The sequence below is a fragment of the Lissotriton vulgaris genome, chromosome 5, assembly GCF_964263255.1.
Source record: "Lissotriton vulgaris chromosome 5, aLisVul1.2, whole genome shotgun sequence".
Taxonomy (NCBI): domain Eukaryota; kingdom Metazoa; phylum Chordata; class Amphibia; order Caudata; family Salamandridae; genus Lissotriton; species Lissotriton vulgaris.
Genome location: NC_141693.1, coordinates 1,034,674,525 through 1,034,700,419, shown reverse-complemented (window position 1 = coordinate 1,034,700,419; position 25,895 = coordinate 1,034,674,525). Strand labels below are relative to the sequence as shown.

The 25,895-nt window shown below is 42.4% G+C and overlaps 1 protein-coding gene across 2 annotated transcripts in view; it reads left to right on the top strand.

Annotated features, from left to right (window-relative positions):
- LOC147711949 (solute carrier family 2, facilitated glucose transporter member 9-like) overlaps positions 1-25,895 on the top strand; it is a 292,102-nt gene that overhangs the window by 196,928 nt on the left and 69,279 nt on the right. For both annotated transcript variants that reach the window (XM_086922666.1, XM_086922667.1), the window contains exons 7-8: positions 12,277-12,464; positions 24,396-24,506. In XM_086922666.1, the coding sequence (XP_086778792.1) occupies positions 12,277-12,464; positions 24,396-24,506 (299 nt within the window). The remainder of the gene's footprint in view (positions 1-12,276; positions 12,465-24,395; positions 24,507-25,895) is intronic.

Sequence of the window (25,895 nt, the reverse complement as noted above, 5' to 3'; positions counted from 1 at the left end):
AAAAAAGCTGATCACTGCATTTATTCTAATTGGTAGAGGGCAGCTGCCAAGAACTGGGGATATAAAATGGATTACACCTCTAGCAATTAGAACTTCACAAGAGAACTGATTCAAAGGTGGAGCTTTCAGTACCAGACTTGGTGACAACCTAGTTCTCTCTTCAGTTTTGGAAGGATTTTCCAAATCATAGTTGTGGTCACAAACTCAAAATCTAAGCATTTGCAATCACAAAAATTACTTGTGGAACTGACCTCCTGATGCCCCCAATACACACCTCGGTGTTGTACCTCCTCTTCAAAGAGTGCCAGCTTAGTGTTTGCCAGGGGAAGGAAAGCTGGAGGAGAGTAAGACTGGCACATAACTGTGTGAATGAAGGAAGTGCCTAGATCTTCACGTGCCACACTTCTGTCCAACTTCAAGCTGCAAATTGTGAGCACTGCCTAGTGTGAGCATGTGTGTGCATGCGCGCAACAGAGGTTGTTCTCTTTCAGATTCATTTGAATGAGCACAGTTTCTTTGACAAAGCAGATGCACGCAAATTGTGGTTCTAATTTGAAAATCCATGTAAGTGCAGGTAACAAAAACTGGTTTAACTTTGTACGTGCGCCTTTAAATAATGTCAGAAAACATATGTACTTCTTTTCTTTAATTACATTTACTTAAGCGTTCGTTGGATATCTTGGCTATGTTATGAATTGAAAGCAATAGTAAAAGAAAATAAACTCCCACCTTCATTGTAAAGCCTTTGCTTCTTGTACTTCTATTTAAACATGGGAATGGAACACAGAGTATATTAACATTTGTCGGAGTGCTTTCTGTGGTGCCACATACATCATTCCCACTGATAATTCTGCCTCGGGTTATCTGGCTGGGAACGACCATGCTGCATACCAGTAGTATAAGAAACAACTGATAGACGCAAAGTACATTTTGGAAATTTTAGGTGGCTTGTCGTTCTACATGTTGTGATTAATGCCTACATTAACATCATTTCAATGGTTAAGACTATATAGATGAAAGCTAATCGAGCCACCTGGTGGTCCCCGTGTGTTTTGTATAACAAACTGGCTTGGCCTCCAATTTAGGCTAAGATTCATGTGCAGAATTCCAGTGACAGATAAACGCGTAGCCTCCTGGCAAAGCCACAAGAATGTCTCTTGAGGCTGAGAGACCTAAGGGAAGCCTTAATAAAAGCGGTAGATCTTCTTGGGACAGTCAGAACAATCTAGCCTGCTTGTGATGAGGTGGCAGCAGGCGATTCGTCCACCTTCAGCCTGTGTGACGCCTGCATGGATAAGTTTACCCATGATCCTGATACGTTTTTTTAGGGACTGGCTTTTTATTTATTTAATAACCTACAAAAGATATAAAAGTCATTTAATCCGAACTTATTTGATTGTTTCAGGTTTTTGTATGAATCATTTTATTTGGGGTTTGGTATACCAGCAAGTGCGTAGGTTCTAGGTCGCTTCCTCAAGAATGTGTGTTCTGTTCTGGCAAAACACTGGAGTGATACATAGCTGTACTCGACCAAACAGTTGTACATCCAGAGTGCCGTTATGTGTATGATATACATGAAATTGATGTCTGAGTTTGACTCGCTGTCGCGCTCATTACTGTAGTTGTACTTTTTGTTACAATTTACGACGAATTTCAATATTTTAATTTATTACCAGTCCGTCCATACAGTAGATGTGTCTTGGGATTGAGGTAGGGGGAGAGGTATATTTTGTTTTTCTCGTGTTAGAACCGTGTGCCTTCGCTGTCAACCCTTGCCAATCTTGGTTTTATTTAACTCCGCTCCCCTCTAAAAAGTTTTTTTAATACGTTACATAAATCATTTCATTTTCTATTAGCTGTTACGGTGATTTTAAGTTCGCGTGAAACGTACGGCGTTCCTAATAGAAATGCCTAGAATACAAATAAATACATATTTTAATTAAAATATTCGGAGATATTTCACGAGATGTTCAATTGTTAGGAAGACAAGTGTACCATAGTTTCGACCTATGAAAAACGATTTAGAATTGCTCGCAGTAGTTATTTTCAAATGTTATTTACATTTTGATGCGATGAAATTCTAATAAACTGGTGCCTGCCAGTTAGGTCTGTCATTTGGTTACCTTTTAAGTTTTCTTAACATATCATGGAGATGAAGAAAAAAACACGGTCTCTATCTAGAGTCAAGGTCAATTAGGGTGGCGGGGTGCAAAGCTATGGCTTTTGAAGGGATCTCTCACGACACCTAGCCTCGGGGCGAGTGAGGTCAGACGGGAAAGTCCTTACATTGAAAACCCTTTTCCATCTAGAAGACCAAGGACATGTATAGTGAAGCAGATGTGTAATTGTTCTCCGTGTCCTCCTCGCGCGCTCCCCCCGCAACCTTCGGTTAACTCCGAACATTTTCATTAAATTCCGACGTGAAAGCTGAGCCGCCACTATCTTGTCAGAGGTGAGCTCCCCTGACGGGCCCGGCATTATCCGCAGTCTCGCTCCGGCTCCCTCCGAGAGCCCGCGAGCGCGACGCGAGATGAATGGGCGGTTTCCCCAACAGTCTTGTCCTTCACCTAGATTACCTCCTCCGGGGGGCGGGAAAGAGCCTCGCCTCTGCTCTGCGCTCTCCCGCCTCTCGTCCTCTCTCGGCCGGCTGTCGGCGTGGTGGATTGCCGGGTGCTCGCAGAGCAATGATCATTTGATATCGAGACACTGGTGCTGTCCATTACAATAACTCACAATCAACGGCCTGTGAGGGAGGCGGGCGCGCGCTAACCTCCGCCTCGCACGCACTGCGCAGTTTTATCACGGGGGCTGCATAACAAGTGACCACGAGATGACCGACCCAGCGCCGAGTTCAGACCGAGGATGACGCGTGCATTCACTCGTGCACGGTCACGTTCATTAAGTGCTACCAGACTTCCACTCGTGGGGTCAGCACGTTGTGTGCATCCAGTCAATAGCAGCGTGTTTGTGTAGAGTTCTGACGCATATCGCATTGTTGTTCCTATACCGAGAACGACGTGCAGCAGAAAATCTAAAGTTTGGTTGCCATCTGTCGTTACAGTGCAGTTTTACAAACTAATTTGTGTGCTATGGTTTTTAAGAAGTGTACGCCCCAGAATAGTGATGTTATGGCTTTATATTTAGGCCCACTTCTCAAAGCCATCATAGCCTATTCATTTCTATTCAAGGCTTTTGGCCATTATGTTTTATTTGAAATGTTTCTGTAGCCCAGACCTAGTCACAAGGGCCACAGAGCACACTGTACAGATAACAAGTATTGCAGAATCATTGAAAAAGTCTGAAATGAGGAAAGGCAACTAAACGTGGAAATCTAACGTGAAGAGGTGCGCTGGGGTCCACGGGACTAGTTGTTTATTGATGCTTGCCAGGTTCTCAAGCTAAGGGGTGGTTGAGTACCAGGAGTATTGGTGGGGGAGACAGTGACTGCTGCAATCCGTACAGGTGGCGAAGCACCACCGAAATCTGAGGAAGTGAAATCTCTTCTGAGAAGCCTAGGAAAAATGAGAAGCAATCAATGGAATATATGAAATTATCAAAGGGAAGAAGAAAGTTTATGTATGTTTTGATGGGGAAACGATTTATGGTATCTTCAGTCCAATTTAAAGTCTGGGAAATATCCAGGGCTTCAGAAAGCAGCGTCATTTCAAGAGATCTTCAGTAATGCAGATACTCCAAGCCAAGTTTGTAAATCAACAAGGAAAGTCTACCTTCTTGCCCTAATCCTCTTTAACTGTAGCATCACCTGGAGTTTATCAGATAAAGACCTCAGATTAGATGATGGTACAGAACAGGCATATTTTCTACTGAGAAAAGATCTAGGTGGATAGAAGTCTTTAGATCCAATGCAAAGTGCCTCTCGAGATGAAGACTGCAGACTACGAGGTGTATAAAGACCAGGCAGCAGGGATTTTCTGTCAAGTTACTCCGGGTCTGAAACAACATCCTTTATCCATCAGGACCTCCCCAACGCTGCTCAAGTTTAGCAAAGAGTTGAAGACTCACATTTGTTTAACAACTGTTTTATTGGTTTTTGTTGATGGCAACAGGGGCGGCCTTAGACATGTGCAAGCTGTGCACCTGCACAGGGCCGCCAAACCCCAGGGGCCGCCACGCCAATATATATCCTTAATATAATAATCCTCTGAGGATGGATACATATTTACGTGGCGGCCCCTGGCAGGGATTTGGCGGCCTCCGGCTCTGTTCCACCTTCCTGAGCACCGGGGGCCTCTGCCCCGCCCGGACCCTCTCATCCGGGACCCCCTACGCTCCCTGCCCAGGGCCACCATGAGCCCAGAGCCGCCCCTGGATAGCAAAACATTTCATCATGGTCATAAGATCATTGGAAAGGATGGCATTGACCAACCTTTTAGTTATGTATCTCATTTTCGACAATGATCAATTCGCCATAAAAAGTTGACATAGTATCAAGGTCAACATATGCCAAGCATAGAACGCAACAATTCATAAAATGATTTTTTGAATGCAAGAACCAAAATAGCATCAAAAACAGAAATGTTAAAAAAAGAAAGTTACAAGGTTGCAAAATAGTCCATTACAGGTCTGACGAGTTTGACTCCTCTGGGATCTAGGATCATTACCACAATATATTAAATATGTACAGTATCCATTGTATTCCTACGGTATCTCACCAGTTGTTACAAGAAAATTAATCTGCATTATAACATTTCATCCAAGAAAGAGGCAGTAGAGACCACGGGGGAACTGGGACCACAGTCGTTATCTAGCTAGAAAGATTTCCATATGGCCAAGACTAGCAGTAGGTTGGTCCTGGCAATTAATGCATGTCCTGACCAGTGCCCATATTTTCTCAAACTTTGCAACTCTATCCCATATTATATAAGTAAGTGTTTCTATAGCGTATATATATGAACCTTTATTCATCCATACTACAATGGGGATGCCGGTGTGTCTGAAGGGTCTTTCAAAACTGAAATACAGTAAAACGGGACGCTATTAGTAGGTGGATGATCAGTTTCCCACATAAGATGGATAATGAGTACCCAGTTTTCTCCCTTCTGTCTAACCAGTATTATAGGTAGGGTGACCAGTGGTAAACATAAGCTAGTAATATCTTTAATTCTGGCAATACCTCCTGCCAAATGGTCTGAATCAAGTCTCCACCCCCCCCCCCCCCACCCCCCCCCCCCCCCACATATGAATCATTGTACCTTTTTCAGTTCTGCATCTCTAGCATTCTGGGGGCATGTGCCAAATATTGCTCCTAAGCGGGTAGGAGTCCAGTACCAGGGCATAATAACTTTAAAGCTATTCTCTTTGTATTGTGTGCAGATCAAAGCCGCTCTCCTTCAAATATGGAGCCAGGAGGAGTCCTCTATTTCCAAACTTAATTCGGTCTCCTACTTGACAGCCTCAGGAGGTATAGCAATGGTAGAAGTTGTTCACCAAGTATTGATAGATTGTAGTAATTCCTTTTCTGTTATCCTGCTCAGCAAGAAGAAATTCAGTTGGTGTTAGATAATGCTGTGCAATCTCTTACAGTCCACTAATGTTAACCAGTGGACCAATTGTGCATATCAAAGTGTTTTGGCGCAGTGCTGGCCATGCCCAGACCAATGCATTCAATGTGATGACCATTAATATACATATCCTTCAGCATGGCATTAGGATATGGGAGCCAAGAGCAAAATTCCCCTGGAGGGAGATGAGGATTATTTAGTATAGGAGGCCGTGGTATGGATATGTAGTAGTAACCCCTCCTCGGACAACCTCATTCCAGTGTGTCAATGTTGTTTGAGTAGTAGTCAGCAGTGTCCGTAGCGGTTGCTACTGAACAAGGGTGGCGAGGCAGTGCAGAGGGGATGAGGGAATTAAAATAAAAGGACTTACCTGGGTGCCGCCGGCCACAGCCTCCTCCATGCCGCAAACTGAAGCACACATCCTAACAGAATCCCCTGGCCAATCACAACGCTGCCTTACAGCAGAGTTTTGATTGGTATAAGCGCCATGGTTCAGTGCTCAGACTGGGACAGGGTGGCTGTGCGTGGTCCCCACCAGGCAGTGTAATGCAGCCTGGTGGGGAACATGCAAAGTGGCAGGAGGGCCGGCCAAACAGTCCTGCGCTCTTTGGAGTGTGCTTAACACTCCTCCCCCTGGCCCCTGCTCTGGCCAGCTCCAACCCCCCCCCCCCTCCACACCTAAGCAGGAAGGCAAACTAAAATGATAACATTAGTTATCATTTTAGTTTCTCATTTTAAATTGCTCGCAGAGAAGTGGGGCGACGCTCCTCCGCCGTACCAGAAGAGCTGCCGCTGAGTAGTGTGCCATGTTCTTGCATTCTTGGGTAGAACCATGGACGAACATGTAATGTTTAAAAGTAGAAGGCCGCCTCTAGTGGTACTTACAGTCTAGGGCTGGACTATATCCTCATATCAATCAATGGCTGGAGCCGGGTCGCAGGTCCTGATGTGTGTCAGGTCTACATGTTATTCTTCCTTCTGATGTCACGAACCCAAAACTATGCTTCATTTCATGTGGAAGAACCCCTGATGACATTTGGTAACAGATCATCTCCAGATCACTTTCTACAAAACCGGCAGCGAGGCCCGAACAAGTACAGCAATGCACATAGCAAACCTTAATCAAATCTGCGTTTTCAGTGGTTTCGGGAAGTGGCTTGAACGCAAAGGCCCAATCCACTGTACGGTTCCATTAACAATCAATAATAAAACTGACCCCTGACCTTCCAGACAGGTACCTTAAATCTAACCAGAATATAATGAATGCCTGTCCAGGAAACGCGCCCATATATTTTATTGCAGTACAGCTCCAGCAGGTTGTCAGCGCAGAAGTTCATGTGCCTGCTGTAGTGGAAAGACTAAGGCTGAGCATTCCTGGTTTTACGGTGCATTTGTTGGAAACAATTTGCAGTGTTTCAGTCTTTATGCAATGGGTAGGCTACATTCTTTTCATTTTTGTAGTGTGCTGTTTTTTTTTTGCCCTTTATTTCTTGTAACGTAAATAAGAAAACACACCAGAGCCGCCTCCCGCTTTTCTTGACTCTTGCAAGAAGCTGTTGACCAACCTGACTTTTGGAGTAAGCCCCCAGAGCTGACCTCGCACATCTGCTACAGAGAGCCTGCATACCATCACAGTGATTAATGCGCTGTAAAAGCACCAATAGCATAACATCTCAACAAATTCGTATTGTCTTCAAACACACTTCAAATCTATTCATCTATGTTAGATTTGGGGGTCTCTAGTTGGTACAGGTAGGTACTTGTGACAAATAGGGACCCATGCCTCTAGTCAGGGTAAGGGGGTACAATCCAAAATAACACCTGCTCACCCCCTTGGTAGCTTGGCACGAGCAGACAGGCTTATCCCAGAGGCAGTGTGTAAAGCATTTGTGAACACATACAGTAATCAAGTGACAACACTACAGATGGACACCACACCGTTTTTATATCAAAAATAAGTATTCTTTATATAGATTTAACACAAGACCACAAACAACAAAAATCCACAATACAACACTTAAAATGGTAGGTTTAGCTTAGTTCTCTTTAGTTCTTAAAATGCAACACTTTGAGTCAATGTACCTTAAGATGCGACACGCAGCAACAAAAGTGTTGCAGGAAAGGTGATGCGGTAGTCCCTGGCAAGCAAGGACGGTGATGCGTTGAAGATCTGATGCAAAGAAACAAAGATTGCGTCTTCTTCTTGATGCGCGCCTTTCTCCAATGTTGCGAGATGTCTTAACTCGATGCGTCCGATGCAGCGGTGACACCCTTGTTCAGAGATGCGACGACAGCGGCTCAGACGGAGGCGCGCTTCTCTGTGGATGCGAGGCGATGCGTCCGCTACAGCGGTGACATCCTTGTTAAGAAATGCGACGGCTGCGACGGCGACACGCTTCTTCGATGTTGCAGGACATTTTTTTGTGATGGGGTGCAAAGCGTCACCTACAGCGGCGACACCCTTGTTCAGAGATGCAACAGCAGCGGCTGCGACGGTAACACGCTTCTTCTTTGTGAGTCGCGCTTCCAGCTCTTTGAGACACGCAGTCTCTCAGAAGGCCCAAACCAGCAGCAGGCACTTCCAAAGAACTCTTGGGGAGCTGGTGGTTAAAGTATGTTGTCCCTGAGACTTCAGCAGGAGGCAAGCTCTTCTCTCAAGCCCTTGGAGATCCTTACAAGTTGAATAAAGTGCATACAAAGTCATTTCTCCTTTCTTTGGCAGACAGGCAACCACTGCAGGCCAATCTCCCAAGCAGCACTTCAGCTTAGGGATAGTCTCTCCTCCGTTTCTTCAGGTTCCTCTCCTCAGCAAAGGTTTCTTCTTGTAGTCCAAAAGTGATCTAAATTCTTGGGATCAGGGTTCCAATACTTATACCCCCAAATCCTTTGTCCTCTGAGGGCAGAGAGGCCCTTGCCTAGTCAAAACCAGTTCTGGAGCACCCTGTTTCCTTATTTCCTTTCACAGTGCAGGGCAGACACATCAGATGCACCACAGGGGTTGGTGCCATCATTGTGGAGGGAAGGCACAGCCCTATTCCGGTCCCAGGTGCAACTCCTCCCTCCCATCTAGATGCAGATCTCTCTATTCACCACTGGGCTGACTCACCCTGTCTCATGGAATCCCCCAGCCCTGTCACTCAAACTCCAGACAAGGAATACACAACCTAGCAGAGGCAGGCTTGGATAGTTAGACAAGAAAATACCTACTTTCTAAAAGTGGTATTTATGCAAAAAGGGCCAAGTCCAACAATCTATAATGGTGGCAATGAGAATTCTCACATTGTATAGGTTCAGAGTATTCTTTGTTTCAAGGTGTTTAGTTAGCAAGCAGTGTGAATGATGCGTTTTCCCCCTGGTACTACTTTCATCCATCTACCACAGCAGTCATTCCCCATCTTAGCCCAACTCATTGTTTCACAAATGTTTAGCCTAACCTCTCATTTCTCCAACACAGTTGTAAGGAACTCTGCCAAAACTCACCTGCAGGTAGATATTGTCCCTGTTGCTTTCTACTGGTTGTCTCTGATCACCCCCAGCTTGGTCGCTGAGGTAGACCAGTGACCACCAAATCATCTTTACCTATCGGGTTTCAAGCATACATAGACTAGGGCTTAGAGTGGTTCTTTTTTAAACTTGGACATTGGTCAGAACTTGGCTTAGGATTAATAAAAAAAAAACGGTGAACAATGATTCAAAAGTTGTTTTTGTGCTTTAAAATTGGCAGTTCTTTAATTTTTGCAGATCATTGTACCCACAGAGAACGTCCAAAATGTGTCAAACGTTTCATACAGTTTTAAAGATCAACATCGGAATGGGCAAAATAATAATTGCCCACAATCCTATTTTAGACACATTATATAGTCTCCATACTCAATACACGTATAAGTGATATTAGTAAACAATGGTCCGAGACCTATAACTTAGTACAAAAGAAATGAATCAAACCTTGTTTGATTTTAGAGCATAAATAATTTGTCACTGCTCAAACCAACCAATGGAGAACATAAGAATTGGCAACAACAAAGAGGTCCAAAATTATATGCAATATTTTAATCTATTGTCATATATAGCATTAGTATTGCAATTTACAAATTTTATATATTTTTCGTATACATCTAGAACAGTAATTGTAATTGCCCCGTATATAGCGTGCAGTAGAAAAGGGGTGTCAAAGGAAGTGCAAGTGATAGGGTGAAAAAGAAAAAGAAATCACACAAAATTTATAAAAACAACAATTTCTACTATTCTGAAGGAATACCAGCCAATAAATGCTGGACCAGAGTACCTGACCACATTCAATTTGTCCAAGGGGACTTCTTATTCTTGTTATCAGACATAAGATGTAACAATTATCTGCACTATATCACAAAAGAAGGGTGGATATAGGTAGTGGTCCAGGTATTAGATAGAGTGTCGACGTTTCGACTCGTCTTGCGGCCTTGCGGTTAGTTGTGCCTGGGCCATGCGAGTCTTCATCAGGACATGTTAAACGGGGCAGCACAGGGTTATCTTGGTGACCCTGTGGAAAGTATAAACGGACCGTAAGAATTTTAGGGTTGTTGCCTAATGGGTAAGGTAGGAACAGGGATATAGAAATGCTTAGCCTGTTAGTGAAGCAGTAGTCTTTATCTACTAAAGTTGGGTTTGGTCCATGCGGTCCTCTGGCTCCTATTCTATGCACAGTTGCCAGAACCTGGTTTTAAGAAATATATAATGAAGGACCCATGTAATAAATATATATATATGTGGTCCTGTAGATAGTTATATCCAGGCAAAACATAAAAGTTACCTGCACAATGAATCTGAGGGGTATATGTTCCCAGGTAAATTCCTTGTAACCACAAGGCTGTAACAATTCATAACATTGCCTATTTAGTAAGGCTCATTTAGGTGAGAGTAAAGGTTTTTATCAATTATTAAATTAAATGGTCAGTTTGTAACAATTATTAAATGAAATGGGCTCACCAGTTGGTCAAAGTTCAGAAATCAATCTGGCGGTGGCTGTATACAACTCTGCTTGTATTTGAAATCCTCACACTGTTGGAAATGATAAATACGAAGCAATTGATACAATGGCTTCCAAAGGAGTTATTATGTGCAACTATATAAAAATACACACAAGGCATGTTGATTACCTTGTTCCATGTTGTTCATCCTGTATATAGTATTCCCAAATCGGTATTTAAAAGTCACTGTGATGATACGATCGCAGTGTTTAACTCCCATTCATTTAGCTGTAAAGGCAAAATCGGAAAAAGAAGGTTGTCTAACCATTTATCATGCGCCTGGCGGCGGTGCGCTGAGAGTAAAGGCTAAGCGCGCTTACCGGTATTGAAGTCAAGGCTTCCCGATGCTACGCGTCTCCAGACGATTAGAGTGGCAACAGCTCACTCCCGAGTTAGCGTCTACCGAGGCGCCAAGGTCTCGGCCATGTTAGTCACCGGATTTTCCTCAACAGCAACAAAGGACTACAGCGGTCCCTCGACGTTTTTGTGGATTCAATCGATCATAGGCGCCCAAAAAAGACGCGCATGATTAAACAATAATCACGTATATTTTAGGCGTCACATGGGCTATTTAATCGCGATTTTTAAATCCTCAAGATGAATCCTTAATTTAGTGATTATAAAGAGGGAAGGCACGCATAGTTGATTAAACAAGTGTGCTATACATACAATATCGCGTTTTGGTCCTAAGAGCAGTTCACAAAGTAGCTAAATCAAAAAAGGTGTCGGCCATCTTGGATAGGGAGTATAATTCCAGGGGGATAACTCCATGGTTGTGTAAAATAAAAACATTTTTACAGTATATACATATTTACACATTGCATGATGCAGAAAACCACAATTAATTGAGCACATTTGCATATCCAAATTAACAGAAAAATCAACAGAAACAATCTACCAAGAATATTGCAAACAAGTATTAACAGTAGTAATCTTTGAACAGACATTAATGACAAGAGGTTAAAGAACTGCAATCTGTCTATTTATTTCCTCTAACTCATTTAAACCCTTCCTGGCCGTGTCAAGGAGATATATCCAGCGGCATTCCCTTCTACTCAGAGTACTTTGGAAGTCACCTCCTCGTTGGTTTTTCTGTACCTTTTCTATCACCCACCATTTAATGCTCTCTGGTTGGTGGTCAAATGTAATGAAGTGTTGGACGAGGGGTGCTCCCATCGTTTTGCAGCGTACCCGACTTACATGTTGCAGAATCCTACACTTTATTTTCTGTATGGTTTGTCCCACGTACAAAAACCCACAGGGGCACATGATAGCATAAATCACACCTGAGGTGTTACAGTTACTGTGTACTTTCAATGTGTGGACCTGGTCGTTGTGTGAAAAGGTGGTGCATTCCAGAGTCAGAGGACACGCTTTACAGTTACCGCATTTCTTGTGGCCCAATACACGTATAAAGCACATTTATAGAGAATAGGAGTTTGTGAGACATAGGCTGCTTTATGGTCTCTCTTACCCTTGTTAATACCCATGCTGTTGTGCTCAGGCAGGTTTGTTTTTTGTTCTGCAATGCTATGGAAATCTCTAGTTGAAAATGTATTGCATGCGTGTCACACTAAATGCATGCATCTTAGTTAATTTGCTTTTTAAGCTTCTGGTTACTCCCAACAGGTGCAGCTGATCTACTATGTTAACCAAAGATCTCATCAAATGGGCTAGTATATTGGATTATGTTAGTAAACTCTAATGAGTGAATATCCAATTTCTTTCAATTCTCTTCTTTTCCATAGCTCTAAGGAGGTTTCTGGGTAAACATGATGTTGATGACATTGTAGCAGAGATGAAAGAGGAGCAACTTTCTCTAACTTCTGTGGAGTCTGTGGCGGTTCACCAGCTCTTATGTGACCGGTCTGTGAGATGGCAACTTATTTCTGTGGTGGTGATTAACATGGGGATGCAGCTTTCCGGTATCGATGCTGTAAGTTCCATATGTGGTGATTATCAGTGGAAAATAGTGCTTTAACCGTGTTTTGAATTATGTTCTTGCTTGACTTAGATTTGTGAAATGTTTTGCTTTCATAGATTTATTTGCTATACTGTGGTAACTAGAAAAGTTTTCAGTTTCTAGTAATTTCAATATCCCTATCTCCAAAAATACTTGCAGTGAGCAAAAAGTGAGGACACGATTCTAAAAACTTTATGTACTCCTACTTACGCCCACGTTTTAAATACATTTCTGCATTTTTTTAAATTGACAAATAATTCCAGAATCGCTCACCAAAAGCAGCAGATACTGGCAACTTTCCAAGAGTACTCCAGTGCCCAAGTATTTAATCATAGATAAATAGAACGGTGTATGCCTTTATAAATACTTTGCGAAACGTATTTCTTCTATAAAAAAACACCCTTCCCTGTAGAGAAACCGCCACCAATCCCACCACAGCCACATATTTTGCGTGTGCTTATTCCCTTTCCCATCCAGGAAGCTCATTTATTTCTGACCTCTATATCCTTCTGCGATTTTTGTATGATGTTCTCCAGAGTTTGTTGCTCGTTATGTATTAGCAAGATTCTCTGCTTATATTTTTATAATGGAGCCGATTCCGAGCAAGTACGATTCGGACAGTCACATCGACTCTCTCAGCGAGACAAAACTGCATTTGGAGTCGTACTGTGCGGGGGATGCAGCAGGCCCCTGTTCACCCAGGCCCCTCCGAATCTGCCACAAGGGGGTGCCCATGGGTCCCCCCGATCCAAGCATGCACAGATGGTTGGGCAACATGTGGTGCCAGCCGCAGATTGTGTACGCTTTTCCCCACCCACCCCTTTTTGCTACGGGAGCCAGTACACAGGCTTCCTTAGAGTTCAATGGGAGTCCAAGCGAACAGAGTCCATAAGCATACTGATTCATTGTACTCACTAGTCCGAACTTTAGGAGCACAATTAGCTGGTAAAGCCCTCTGGATCAGAGTCGTATATAGGGCTTTAGTAGCAAGATCGTAATCTGGCCCAAAATTGTGGTAGAGGTTCCGTTATTGATCTCATAGCCAATACCATCTGGCAGCCTGACGGGGGCAACTTATATTACTTTCACCAATGGTGAACATTTGGTTTTATGCTTAATCCCAGATATCTAATCAAATGGTCTTTTCAACAGAAAGGAGTCCCCTTCAATATGATTGTGGAAGCAGTAACACCCCTCTAATGTTATCATGTTAATTTGAATCACACTAGTTTTCAAGCTTTCTTCACAAACATGAGTAATTTAAAATTCTCTGGACCTAGGCTCTTTCCCCTGACCAGTGGGCTGTTAAGCATCTTAAACCCATGATAGCATTTCTAGTGCAAACGGGAGCAGGGACGCTGAACATACCTATCTTGTTAACCTCCCGATCTTAATTACACAGGATTCCTGAGTATTTACTTGTATTTTTGCTTTTGGGTCTGTATATCCTACCCAAATAATTTTCCTACACCTTGGGTCAAATCAAATAGCTCCCATGATCTCTTTTAGGAACCCCCACTCCACCGATCAAAGGCCTTGGGGCAATTTGTTTTTTATTGTCACTCACTTTCTAACCTGTTGCAATCCTCGTTGGTTGGGATGAGCCAAATGTTGAGATGACTTTCTGTCTTTTCACTAGAATTTTGATGTAAATAGGAACAACATTTCTCACTCTTTTCCTGGTTTAACCATAACAGATTTTTGCATCCAACCTGATTATGTTAATGTGCGAAGGAGTGTTATAAGCACTCTAGTTACCCCCCTACTTTGCCAGAATTTTTTATAGATTAGAGTGGAGAAACCTTTAGACCTGGTGCTTTTGGTTGGATTGGTGTCAGTACAACGCGAAATATTACATCGCATTCCGTTACAACGGAATTTTTACAACGCAGGAACCATTACATCGGATGCCATTACAACGCATGGCATTACATAGCAGATGGTATTACAACGCATGGCATTACATCGTAAGTATAGGTAAGTATACCTTTTTTAAAAAATGATATTAAGTTAATTTAATTAATTTAATTAAATCAAATAAAATACATATTAAAATAGCCATTAATTTAATTTAATAAAATAATATCTATTTAATAAATGTAATTTTAATAAAAAATGCGAATAATTTAATTTAATTTAAATAATAAAATTAACTTAATGTAAATATTTTTAAAATTGATATGAAATTTAATTAATTGAAATAATTTATTTAATTTAATTAATTTAATTTAAAAATGTAATTAATGAAATAAAATTAATTTAATTTATTAAACATATTTTAATTAATTTAAAAATGGTAAATATAATTTAAGTAACCCAAAACACAAACCCCTGTACCCCAAAATCCAAATCCTGCCCTAAAACCAAAAAACACCCCTGTACCCAAAAACCCAAACCCTGCCCTAAAACCAAAAAACACCCCTGTACCCCAAAACCCAAACCTTGCCCTAAAACCTAAAAACACCCCTGTACCCCAAAACCCAAACCCTGCCCTAAAACCTAAAAACACCCCTGTACCCCAAAACCCAAACCCTGCCCTAAAACCTAAAAACACCCCTGTACCCCAAAACCCAAACCCTGCCCTAAAACCTAAAAACACCCCTGTACCCCAAAACCCAAACCCTGCCCTAAAACCTAAAAACACCCCTGTACCCCAAAACCCAAACCCTGCCCTAAAACCTAAAAACACCCCTGTACCCCAAAACCCAAACCCTGCCCTAAAACCTAAAAACACCCCTGTACCCCAAAACCCAAACCCTGCCCTAAAACCTAAAAACACCCCTGTACCCCAAAACCCAAACCCTGCCCAAAAACCTAAAAATAGCCAAACACCCCAAAACTTATACATCAGTACCCCAAAACATATACTCATACTTATTAAAAAAATTACTTAAATTAATATATTTAATTTATAATATTTAAAAACGAAATAAATATTTTTATTTATAATTAATAATAATTAAATCAATTATAAAATATTAAATAAAATAAAAAAAAAATACTTACCAATACTTACGATGTAATGGTATGCGTTGTAATACCATCTGCTATGTAATGCCATGCGTTGTAATGGCATGCATTGTAATGGTATTTGCGTTGTAATAGCTGCGTTGTAACAGCATTACGTTGTAATAGTTGCGTTGTAAGAGTAACACACCCTTTTGGTTGAGTATCTAAGAGGGAGGCTGTGTACAGGTTAAAAAAAGTCTACTTTTGCACTATCACTATGCTTCAGTTTCCCTTATACTGCTTAATCAAGCCTATGTACATTTGCAGTTTGTTGCCTTTAGCTGTGTTCTCTCCTTTTTGCCCAACTTTAGCCCCTCCACACATCTTTATTCTAGAAAAGCAAACTCAGCTGCTCTCTAAGTTAAAGTGCTTTCCTCCTTAGTTTATTTGTTGGTTTGTATTGCTTTTCTGCACTTTTAATTATTTTTCTAAGTTGGCTCCAATTTGCCTTTGATTTTCAGTCTCTCCCAATTCATACCACCAGCTAATAGTTTAAGGGCATACCATCTTATATTTAAGTCCTCACCTTCCAAGTTATTAAACTCTAGGTGTTCCTTTATTTGGTCTTCTAATGCTGTTTAGCTGCAGGGACTCTTAAGATAGTTTGGTTTTGATGACAATTTCATGTTGCGGGACATTTCTGAATTAATCAGTCAAATCTCCCACCATGGTGTGTGATGCAAAAGGGAAATTACATTGTGAATCACTTTCTTTAATTTGTGTAAGATGGTATGATATATCCATAACTCTGGGAGGAGTTTAGTACAAAAGATTCCTGGTTCTAATTCGATACATAAATCCATACCATAGAGATTATTCACTTTAGGAGAAGAAAACCAATTTGAAATTTCCATCTGCTCTCGGTATGTACCTGCTTCTCAGTTACATCAAAGTGGGGTTTTGAATGCCTACTCCAGCTGCCTTGGAAGTTGTGGAGGCAAAGAATTGCGCAGGGAATTGTTTTGATTTTAATATCCAGTTGTCTTTGTTTTATGGAGGTCTCTTGTAAAATGCAAATAACGCTTTTGAAACTTTTGATAATGTTCAAGATTATGCGTTTTGCTTGAGCTTTAAGCCCTGTCACATTAGAGGTCGTAGGTACCCTTAATTTTGCTATCAGCCATCTTGCATATATTCTTGCATTCGGAAGCCAAAGAGGAGCTTTAATACATGTACATGTCTATTGTTTATTGTTAATGTTTGTATACATTGCATCTATGTATAAACCCTCGCCTATGTTTGACATTTGAAACCTATCTTACTTTCCCCTGTGCCCTGGCTGCCACCGAACCTCACCTTACCCCTCCCCGTTCCTTATATCTCGTGTAGTTTTCATTCTGGCTTTTCATTTCAGTGGCTTCTCCATCTTCTTTTTCTCTATGCCCTATTGTCAGTTTTTCTGCATGGTTTATGGCTAGTCTTGGTCCCAGAGGATTTCTTGTGCAGGTTTCCCATCTGCTTCTATGAATTCTTGTCCATCGTTCCTTGATCTTGGGTGGGGAGTTAAAGCTGTCTTCTTTTAGTATGCCCCGGTCATTGTCTTTGATAATTAGTATTTCTTCACCTCAGTTAATAATTTCAGGTTGTATTTTTCCCTTATTATTCAAACTGGAATTGAAATGGGTGTCCCCATATAAATGTCAACTGTTATTTACATAAAAGGTCTGTAACTGGTTTGAAGTCTCTTCATTTTCGTAGCTTACTTGGGAAATGTCTTGAAAGAAGGCTATTTGCACCTTTTAAAATCGAAAATCTCTCTGCACATCTGAGCATCTAGTATTTTTTCTTTCACTGTAAAATGATTGATATTGGTGATATCTGGTACGCGTGCACCTCGTTGGCCTTGTGCGCAAGTTGTGTGCACTTTATACCTCCTTTATATATGTTGTTTTCGAAATAAAATAAAACGTGAATAATTGTTTGACATGGCTTACTATATCTGTGCCATCTGCTCTAATGCCTTCTGCTGTCCACACAGCCTCACATTAGCTGTTGTTGATCATTTATCAAGGTCATCTAGGTTATCTAGAAGTTCCATACCCCCCCCCCCCCCCCCCACCACCACCCCTGCAATGGCGTTTTCTTTTGGTGGCACGCGTACGAATGTCTTTAACAGTTTTATCCTCCCCGCACCTGGAACATCCTTAAACCTGTCTGTGTTAATGGGGGGGGGGGGGGCTTTACGTTTCTGTAAGCCCAGCGAAATATACTTTATTTCCTATGGGATGACAAAATGAACTGTTTGCGAAATCTCACATCTTCTGCCCACAAGCCTCTTCTGCCCACAAGCCACTACCTGCCCATGCTGAACATTTTTCAGTCTCACCTGGTCTTGTGAGCATGTCCCCTACTGCTGTGTTAGTTCTCAGAGTTGTTTCCCAGGAGAGCTAGGACTAAGATTCTATATGGTCTCAGTAGTACCTTTAAAAACCCCTGCATTTTTGTCTTTCATTCAGTTTCGATGGGTGCAATCTGTACTGTCTTTCAGCATGCCAACTCTTTCCCTTTCGTCTCAGTTGGTCCTTGCACTTGGACTTTAATTTTTCCTGTGATTTATGGAACTTGAGTTTCCTATGGGTGTTACCTTCCTTTCGCAATACCTCCCAAAGCATTCTACTTCTTTATGTTGTATCTCAACATGATTGTGTCCAAGCAATGGCGTTTTTTGCTCTGAGACTTATTTAGATCTCTGCTGTGCTATCTAGGGGTGGCTGTCCTGGGGCTCAGCCTGTACTTTCCCCTTCTGATAATATTACTTTTAGACTTCCTTATTGCTGTGTTTTTAAAAAGTGCTGATCTTCTCCTCGGCATGGCCCATGGCCTGGTGACATCACAGATCGGGTACCTTATGTCAGAGTTCAAGATTTACTCATCCACCGCTCTCCTTCTTGGGGGCCCACAGTAGACCATACTATTGCATAATCTGATAGATGTCAGCAGCTGCTTTATTTTCCCACCAGGCTTTACAACAGCCCTGGAATTCACTTTCATAGGGAACTTCAACGCTTCTGCAGTGCGTCTCCTACCGAGTCACAGCTGCTATTACAACTTCTAGGCAGTTATGCCCGGCGGTGTGTGCCAGATCTTTAGGTACCTATTCATCTCCTGAGATGCTCCTGGTCAGTGATGGTTTTCAGTGGAGCTGGCCCTCTGATGGCCCAAGGAATATTTCTTCTGCATCGGACAAACTGTCTGTGCTTTAGCTCTCATCTGTGCCTGGCCACTTTTTTATGCTCATGGCTGCCACACCTGACCAAGTACCCCAAAAAACTTCCCACTCTGCTTTTCATTTCCAGAGTACAACTGCCGCCAGTCATTTCAGAGGCAGCTGCATGTGATTCTGATGCATTTCTAACCACCGGATAGACACCAGAGGCAGCGGCTGAAGTAGTGTGACCTACTCTGTCGCCATCACCGCCACACCTCATTCACATTGATTTTAAATTGGGGAATATCTCTTGGATTTTGAAGTTGAAAATTCACTTTCCATTTTGTGAAATTTCTTGAAAATCCAGCTCCAGCAAAATGTATAATTTTCCATTCGCATTGGTTTTTATAAAGCTATAATTAGCTGATGCACTTGCCTTCTGCAATTTTTATCTCCAGGGGTCCACCGCTGAATGAGCACATAAGCACTCCAATAATATTAATGCCAAAGGGACCTCAGTAACCAGGGCGCAGGGTAAAGGAACTGCATGGAAAGGCAGCCTCACTAAGCCTCCTTGACTTTGAGTCGAGTTGGTTCAGCAAGCACAATCTAGCTCCATGTAGACTAGGTACAGTACAAAAACTGTAATGGTTGCACTAAAGACGTCTCCTGCCAGCCAACGGTGTGGTTACACAACACTTTAATAATCACACAGGAAAAATTACCTATTTTATCAATACAGAAACCTTCAACAATCTCAGACTTGGAACAGCTTCAACCTTTTTTGGCAAAACCATAGAAAGCATTCCCTGCATCCAAACAAAAGAATACATTAATACAACTTTTTGAGACACATCAACATACATTAAGAGACGGTTGCGGCATGGAAACTGACACTCTGTGATTGACATTGCAGTTCAGATCTTGACGAAAAAGTAAAATTCTGTATGTCCGCTCGACTTAGTTTCCTTTGATCTAGTTGACCAAGAGATACTTATGTATTTCTCAGAAAAATTATGAGGCTAGACCACACTGTCATTAACTGAGGCAAGTCTTAATGTAGTGGCAAATCCAAATCCATAAAGGAAGGCAAAAATGTCATACTCCTGCTGCCCCCCACTTGCGTACCCCAGGCTTCCATACTTGAATGAAGAAGTGAGGATCCGGCCCAAAAATCACCAATACACTGACACACACCTCCAGCTAAAAGGACATTCAGAATCGTGATGCACATAAAAAAAGCAGTAGGAGGTAACACAGATTTGACTAATCCCTTGATCTAACTATACCTAGACCCGCAAGAAATGCTACTTATTAGCAAATTGCACACATTCATACAATCCGAACTTTAACACAAACCCATTTGGACTCCACCCTCTCTTGTAATCAAGTGAAATCTCTTGACTAAGTACTACATGACTAACTCTCCTTACAAAGCATATAAATAACTAGCAAAAAATTACACAATGACGTGCACTATGGAGCAGCTTTACTGTGTCGATGCAGAGGGGACCAAAATGTAGCCTGACTGATGGAAAAACTAGAACTCCTTGGCCAACAAAAACTCCAGAAACAAAGAATCCCCATTGTATATAATACAATTATTTAACCATTCTTTGCCTATCCTTTCTTCGGTGCAGTGCTAAGAATGTGGATTCATATTCCACTAGAACTCAAGGCAGCACCTTCATACTCTTCCTTCAAAAAAGCGATGAAACTGTACTTATTAAACCGAAAGTTTTGGCCTGCTTAAATAACCTAAAAGTGGCCAAGAACCCTCTTGGTGAGGGATCCCAAACAACTTTCAATATCACAGAGATGACCGTCCATGCAAATATCAGTCTTTCCGATCCACGACAACCAGCTCTATTGAGTCAGACATTTTTCAGAAGTCCGCCTGAAATGTCTAAATTGTTACTATTCAGCAATTCCGTTAATTTCGTTTCTTTCTGTAATGGTTTGTTGAAAACTCTGCAACTCTTATGTCATTGTTTTGTATATATTGAACCAATTTGTAAAGCACTCTGATACCAACAAAGACTTGTTCCACACTATATAAATCTAAAAATGTATATCAGAATAAATAAGTACAGTGTGTCAAGTCAAATCATAGAGTATGCAACAAAATACTCAATGAAACAATGTTGTTGAACAATTTAAAAGTAAAAATCCGCTCCCCTGGCTGTCCACAAATTCTGGATGATTTCGAATGTCCGCACAATAATTAAATTACAGAGCTGTTGAAGAGGCTAAAAAATGTCCACTGTGGTTCCAGTAAAGTAAGACTACCTCCTCAGTTTAATTTCCTTGGTGGTTGTCACCCAATATTTCGGTACCTCAATACCTCCAGGCTCCTAGTTAGTGGCTCCACATTTGGGTGTGACCAGTCACAATGATTGGGGGGGAAATGGATGCAAAGTGCATAGGTACAAAGGATTCTCAAAGGCCACATATGCCTGTAATGTTCTTGTTAGTTGGCAAGACAATCCGGTACTGGACCACTATATAGCAAGAAGCAAAATAAGAGACGCTGCAGGTAGAAAGTCTGCACGGTCTCTGCACTTGTAGCAGTTTTCTTTTCTTTAGGGAAGCCTGCTTTTGCCCACAGGGAGAGTGGGCTTCAAAATGCTTCGTCCATTTCTTATGACTCGTGAGCTGATAGGACGCACACCCACACTTCAGCCACAAACACAAAAACAAACCCAATATTTACCCACGCATACATAATCAAACGCACAGAAAATCTCTCTCCCTCTTTCCCTACCTCTCTCCCTCCCTACGGACTTCGACGGACGAGTAGCAGAGCTTCAACAGGGGGCTTCAGGCGTTTTCCTATCTAGGAGGAAATGGACCACTCTGGAAGCATTAACAGCAGCAGCGTCACTGGTGGCTCAGGGTGAAACTATGTTGAACAAGCTGTGGGGAAACTCTAGTGTACACGTTCACCCTTGGGCAGGTGGATGTATCTTTCTCCCAGTCAGTACATCTTCTTGCTTCAAAATTCAATCTGGTTGGACAATAATTTTCCTTCCCAATTGGGTATCTTGGAAGGTCCTCTTCTCAGAATCAATGTTGTAGTTATTGCCTAAGTGCAAATGACAATGTAAGCAATTCAGGGAGCTTCTTCAGCAGGGAACCTTGTCAATGTACGCCCAGACATCACTAGAAGCAAAGTGCAATGGAGTATGAAGTGTTGGGTGGAATTTTGGTAGGTGGGCAATCTTACAAAAAGAAAGGTTCACCAACAGCTATGGGTAATCAATTAATCAATCATTTGTAAATTACACTACATACCCGCGAGGGTCTCCAGCTGCTGGGGGGGGGGGGACCGCTACTGATCGAACAGCCAGGTCTTGAGTATCCTCCTGAAGGTCAGCAGGTCTTTGGTCTGTCGTAGGCTCAGTGGGAGGGTGTTCCATGTCTTGGCGGCGAGGTGGGAGAAGGATCTCCCACCGGTGGTTGTCCTTCGGATGCACGGGACGGTGGCGAGTGAGAGGTTGGTGGAACGTAGCTGGCGGTTGGGGATGTAGAAGGAGAGCTGTCTGTTGAGGTAGGCTGGGCCCGTCTTGTGGAGTGCCTTGTGGGTGAGGAGCTTGAAGGATATCCTCTTGTTGACTGGGAGCCAGTGCAGGTAGGGGGGGTGATGTGGCTGTGGCGTGGTACATCGAGGATCAGTGGTGCAGAGGTGTTTTGGATGCGCTGTAGTCGTTTGATGAGCTTGGTTGGGGCTCCTGCATAGAGGGCGTTTCCATAGTCGAGTCTGCTGCTGACTAGGGCCCGGGTGACTGTCTTTCTTGCACCTGTCGGGATCCATCTGTAGATCTTGCGGAGGGTGTTGAAGCAGGAGGAAGAGACGGCATTGACTTGCTTGGTCTTTCAGAGTGTTGAGTCGAGGATGATTCCCAGGTTGCGTGCGTGGTCGGTGGGTGTCGGGGCTGCCCCCCTTGCCGTCGGCCACCAGGAGTCGTCCCAGGCTGAAGGGTCGGAGCTGAGGATGAGGACCTCTGTCTTGTCAGAGTTCTGCTTCAGACGGCTGGTCTTCATCCAGTCGGCGACTGCCTTTATTCCTTTGTGGAGGTTGGCTTTGGCGGTGATGGGGTCCTTGGTGAGGTAGAGGATCAGCAGAGTGTCGTCGGCGTAGAAGATTATGTTGAGGTCGTGCTGTCTGGCTACGTCTGTGAGAGGGGCCATGTAAATGTTGAACATCGTTGGGCTAAGGGAGGATCCCTGGGGTACGCCGCAGATGATCTCGGAGGCTTTGAAACGGAATGGGAGGAGGCAGATGCTCTGGGTTCTGCCGGAGAGGAAGGAAGTGGTCTAATCCACAGCCTTGTCTCTGATCCCTGCGGCGTGGAGGCGTGTGAGTAGTGTGCAGTGGCAGACTGTGTCTAAGGCAGCAGAGAGGTATAGGAGGATGAGTACTGCGGTCTCGCCGCTGTCCAGCAGGGTCCTGATGTGATGAGGGCAGTCTCGGTGCTGTGGTTGCTGCGGAACCCTGACTGGGAAGGGTCTAGGATTCTGTTTTCTTCGAGGTATCGGGTTAGCTGTCTGACGGTTTTCTCGATGACCTTGGCCGGGAAGGGGAGCAGAGAGATGGGCCGGAAGTTCTTGAGGTCTCTTGGGTCTGCCTTAGGTTTTTTGAGTAGGGCGTTGATCTCAGCGTGTTTCCAGATCTCTGGGAAGGTCGCGGTCTCGAGGGAGAGATTGATGACGTTGCGCACGTGGGGTGCGATGGAGCTGCTTGCTCTGTTGAAGACGTGGTGCTGGAATGGGTCTGATGGTAATCCTAGTGCCCGGTGTGCCATTCGTGTTCAACAAACAAAGGTTATCCACAAATTGTTTCAGAACACCGAAGACTCGCAACAAAAAAATATAACACTACGGTGTCCCTGTGCTCTAGTACCCTTATTTACTTGGGGATGCCAGTAAGCAGCCCCATTACGTACTGCAATATACTTAAAGACCTCTCTAGGTTACCAATAGCAAAGGTCTGTGCAGAAAGGATTAAGGGGGCTTCTCCTTTGATACTTTTGAAGGGGGAGATCAGTTGAGCGCACTGTCTTGGGATACACCAAAAGGGTGAGCCCGAGGAGCATCTAGTTGCAGTTTTACATGCCTCTTTGGATCCCGGACCTCATAAACTGATGACAGAAATCAAAATTCATTGAAAAAATCAGTGACAATTGTAAAGGTTTGCAGCTTGCATATCTGCACAGGTTGTAAGTGACTTTCATCCTTAGCTTTTCCAGTGCTATTTGAAGACTATGATTGATAATTGATCAATATAGGGTATAATGATAGAATGTTATGTGCAGTTTCTTTAGTTAAAAGATGCTCTCACTTTGGTTGGTGCCTTTGGATCATGTTTTGTATCTGAACATGTTATCCTACCTCATAAATATGAGCTAAATATCATTTGAAAGTTCATATTTAGCGGCTTTAAAATATTGGATAATTGTAAAATTGTGGTAATTTCTTTTGAACGTCTACAGAGTGAGCTTATGCACATGTTAAGGAATTGTAAAAATAGGAAGGTAATTGATGTTACTAATCCGAATATATTTTTGATTATGGATCCCACATTTTTCTTCATGCGTTTAGAAACACTGCACCACTCTGGCTGAAACCAGAAGATGTGTTACAAACTCTGCAAATGTTTGCTTCTTTTTTGTCAATTTGGTTATAAAAGAAGTTGGGAGCACACCAATGAATTTATCTTACATTTTACATGCCTTTTGTGATTTCAGATATGGTTTTACACCAATTCAATTTTTGAAAATGCTGGGGTTCCTCTTGCTGAGATTCCATATACAACTGTGGGGACTGGAGCCATTGAGGTCGTGGCTGGATTTATTGGAGTAAGTTTTTGCTCCTCGTTGGCGGGGGGGAGGGCATTTTATTTTGGAATGTAACACTAGGGCTAATAATTTAATTTGTCCATGGAATACATGAAATGTTAATAGATGTAGGATGTTTGTGATGATGGCACGTATTTCGCAGCCCTGTAATCCCAGATTTGTGACTTTTATCCCTTACACACCCCCGTGGTACTATAGATATCTTTAATGTTAACCACACTGTCAAGCCCACTTTCCTTGTCTGGTGCATGCATAGAATATATATATATATGTGTGTGTGTGTGTATGTGTGTATATATGTGTATATGTATGTATGTATATATACATGTGTGTATATGTGTATGTATATGTATATATATATGTATATATCTCACACACTCACTTTATATTCACATTGTCTACTCCTGTCACAGCAGAGCCTAAATATTTTGAGTTATATTTTGCCAATGCCAATCCAGACAAGCATGTTGTAAACGAATATTACCCACACAGAACACATGGGCTGTCCATAAATTGCATAGAAACCTATGCGGCTCACTTTCACAAAAGATAATGAATGGGTCCAACATCTCATCACGAGGGGCCAGGAAACCTTCTACCTGCCTGGTGGACTATATGCATGCATTTATGTAGGGGTACTTATATAGCACACACTTTTATTAGAAAGACCTGGAGAGTTTGGTACCTAATGAATGAATGAATCCTCATATAATTCAACTGGTGCTATGTAAAGCACTGAGATATCCGATTTGGGTCAAGTTCACGCTATATAAAAATAAATATATTAATAATATTCTATCAGATGTTTTGTCAGTTTCTTTCAGAATTAAAGGGGTGTCAGGAATATTCTGGTGTCAATGGTGCAGTTGCTCCATGTCCTAGGTACCTTTTCTGGCGTTTTGTGCATTTAATTGTTTCTAGTCTGGTGATGTCTTGGCTCTTTCTGTGGTGTAGTTGACCAGAGATGGCTACAATAACAGCTAATTATTTTGGGGAGTTGATTGAAGACCTTATAGGTGATGCATCTGTTCTTGAAGATGATACTGGTCTGTAAGTGAGCCAGTTAAGCTTCTTCAGTGTAGTTGTGATGAGATTACATTTCTTTAGGCTAGTAATGATACGAGCAACAGTGGATAAGATGTATTTTAAGGGGACTAGCTTATTGTGTATGGGCATCCCTCTGTAGCAAAGCATTGCCTCCATCCGGACTAGTACCAGAATTTATACTGTTTTGAGGCTGTTTCGAGTAGGAAGTAGTTCACATTTTACCAGAGTGTTTACTGTTAACATGATGTCTTAAGTTTCTTAGCTGAGTGTTTTTTTAATGGAAAGATCTGCTTCGAGGGTGAATCTAAGAGATATGGCATATGCTGTCAGCAGAGGAATGAA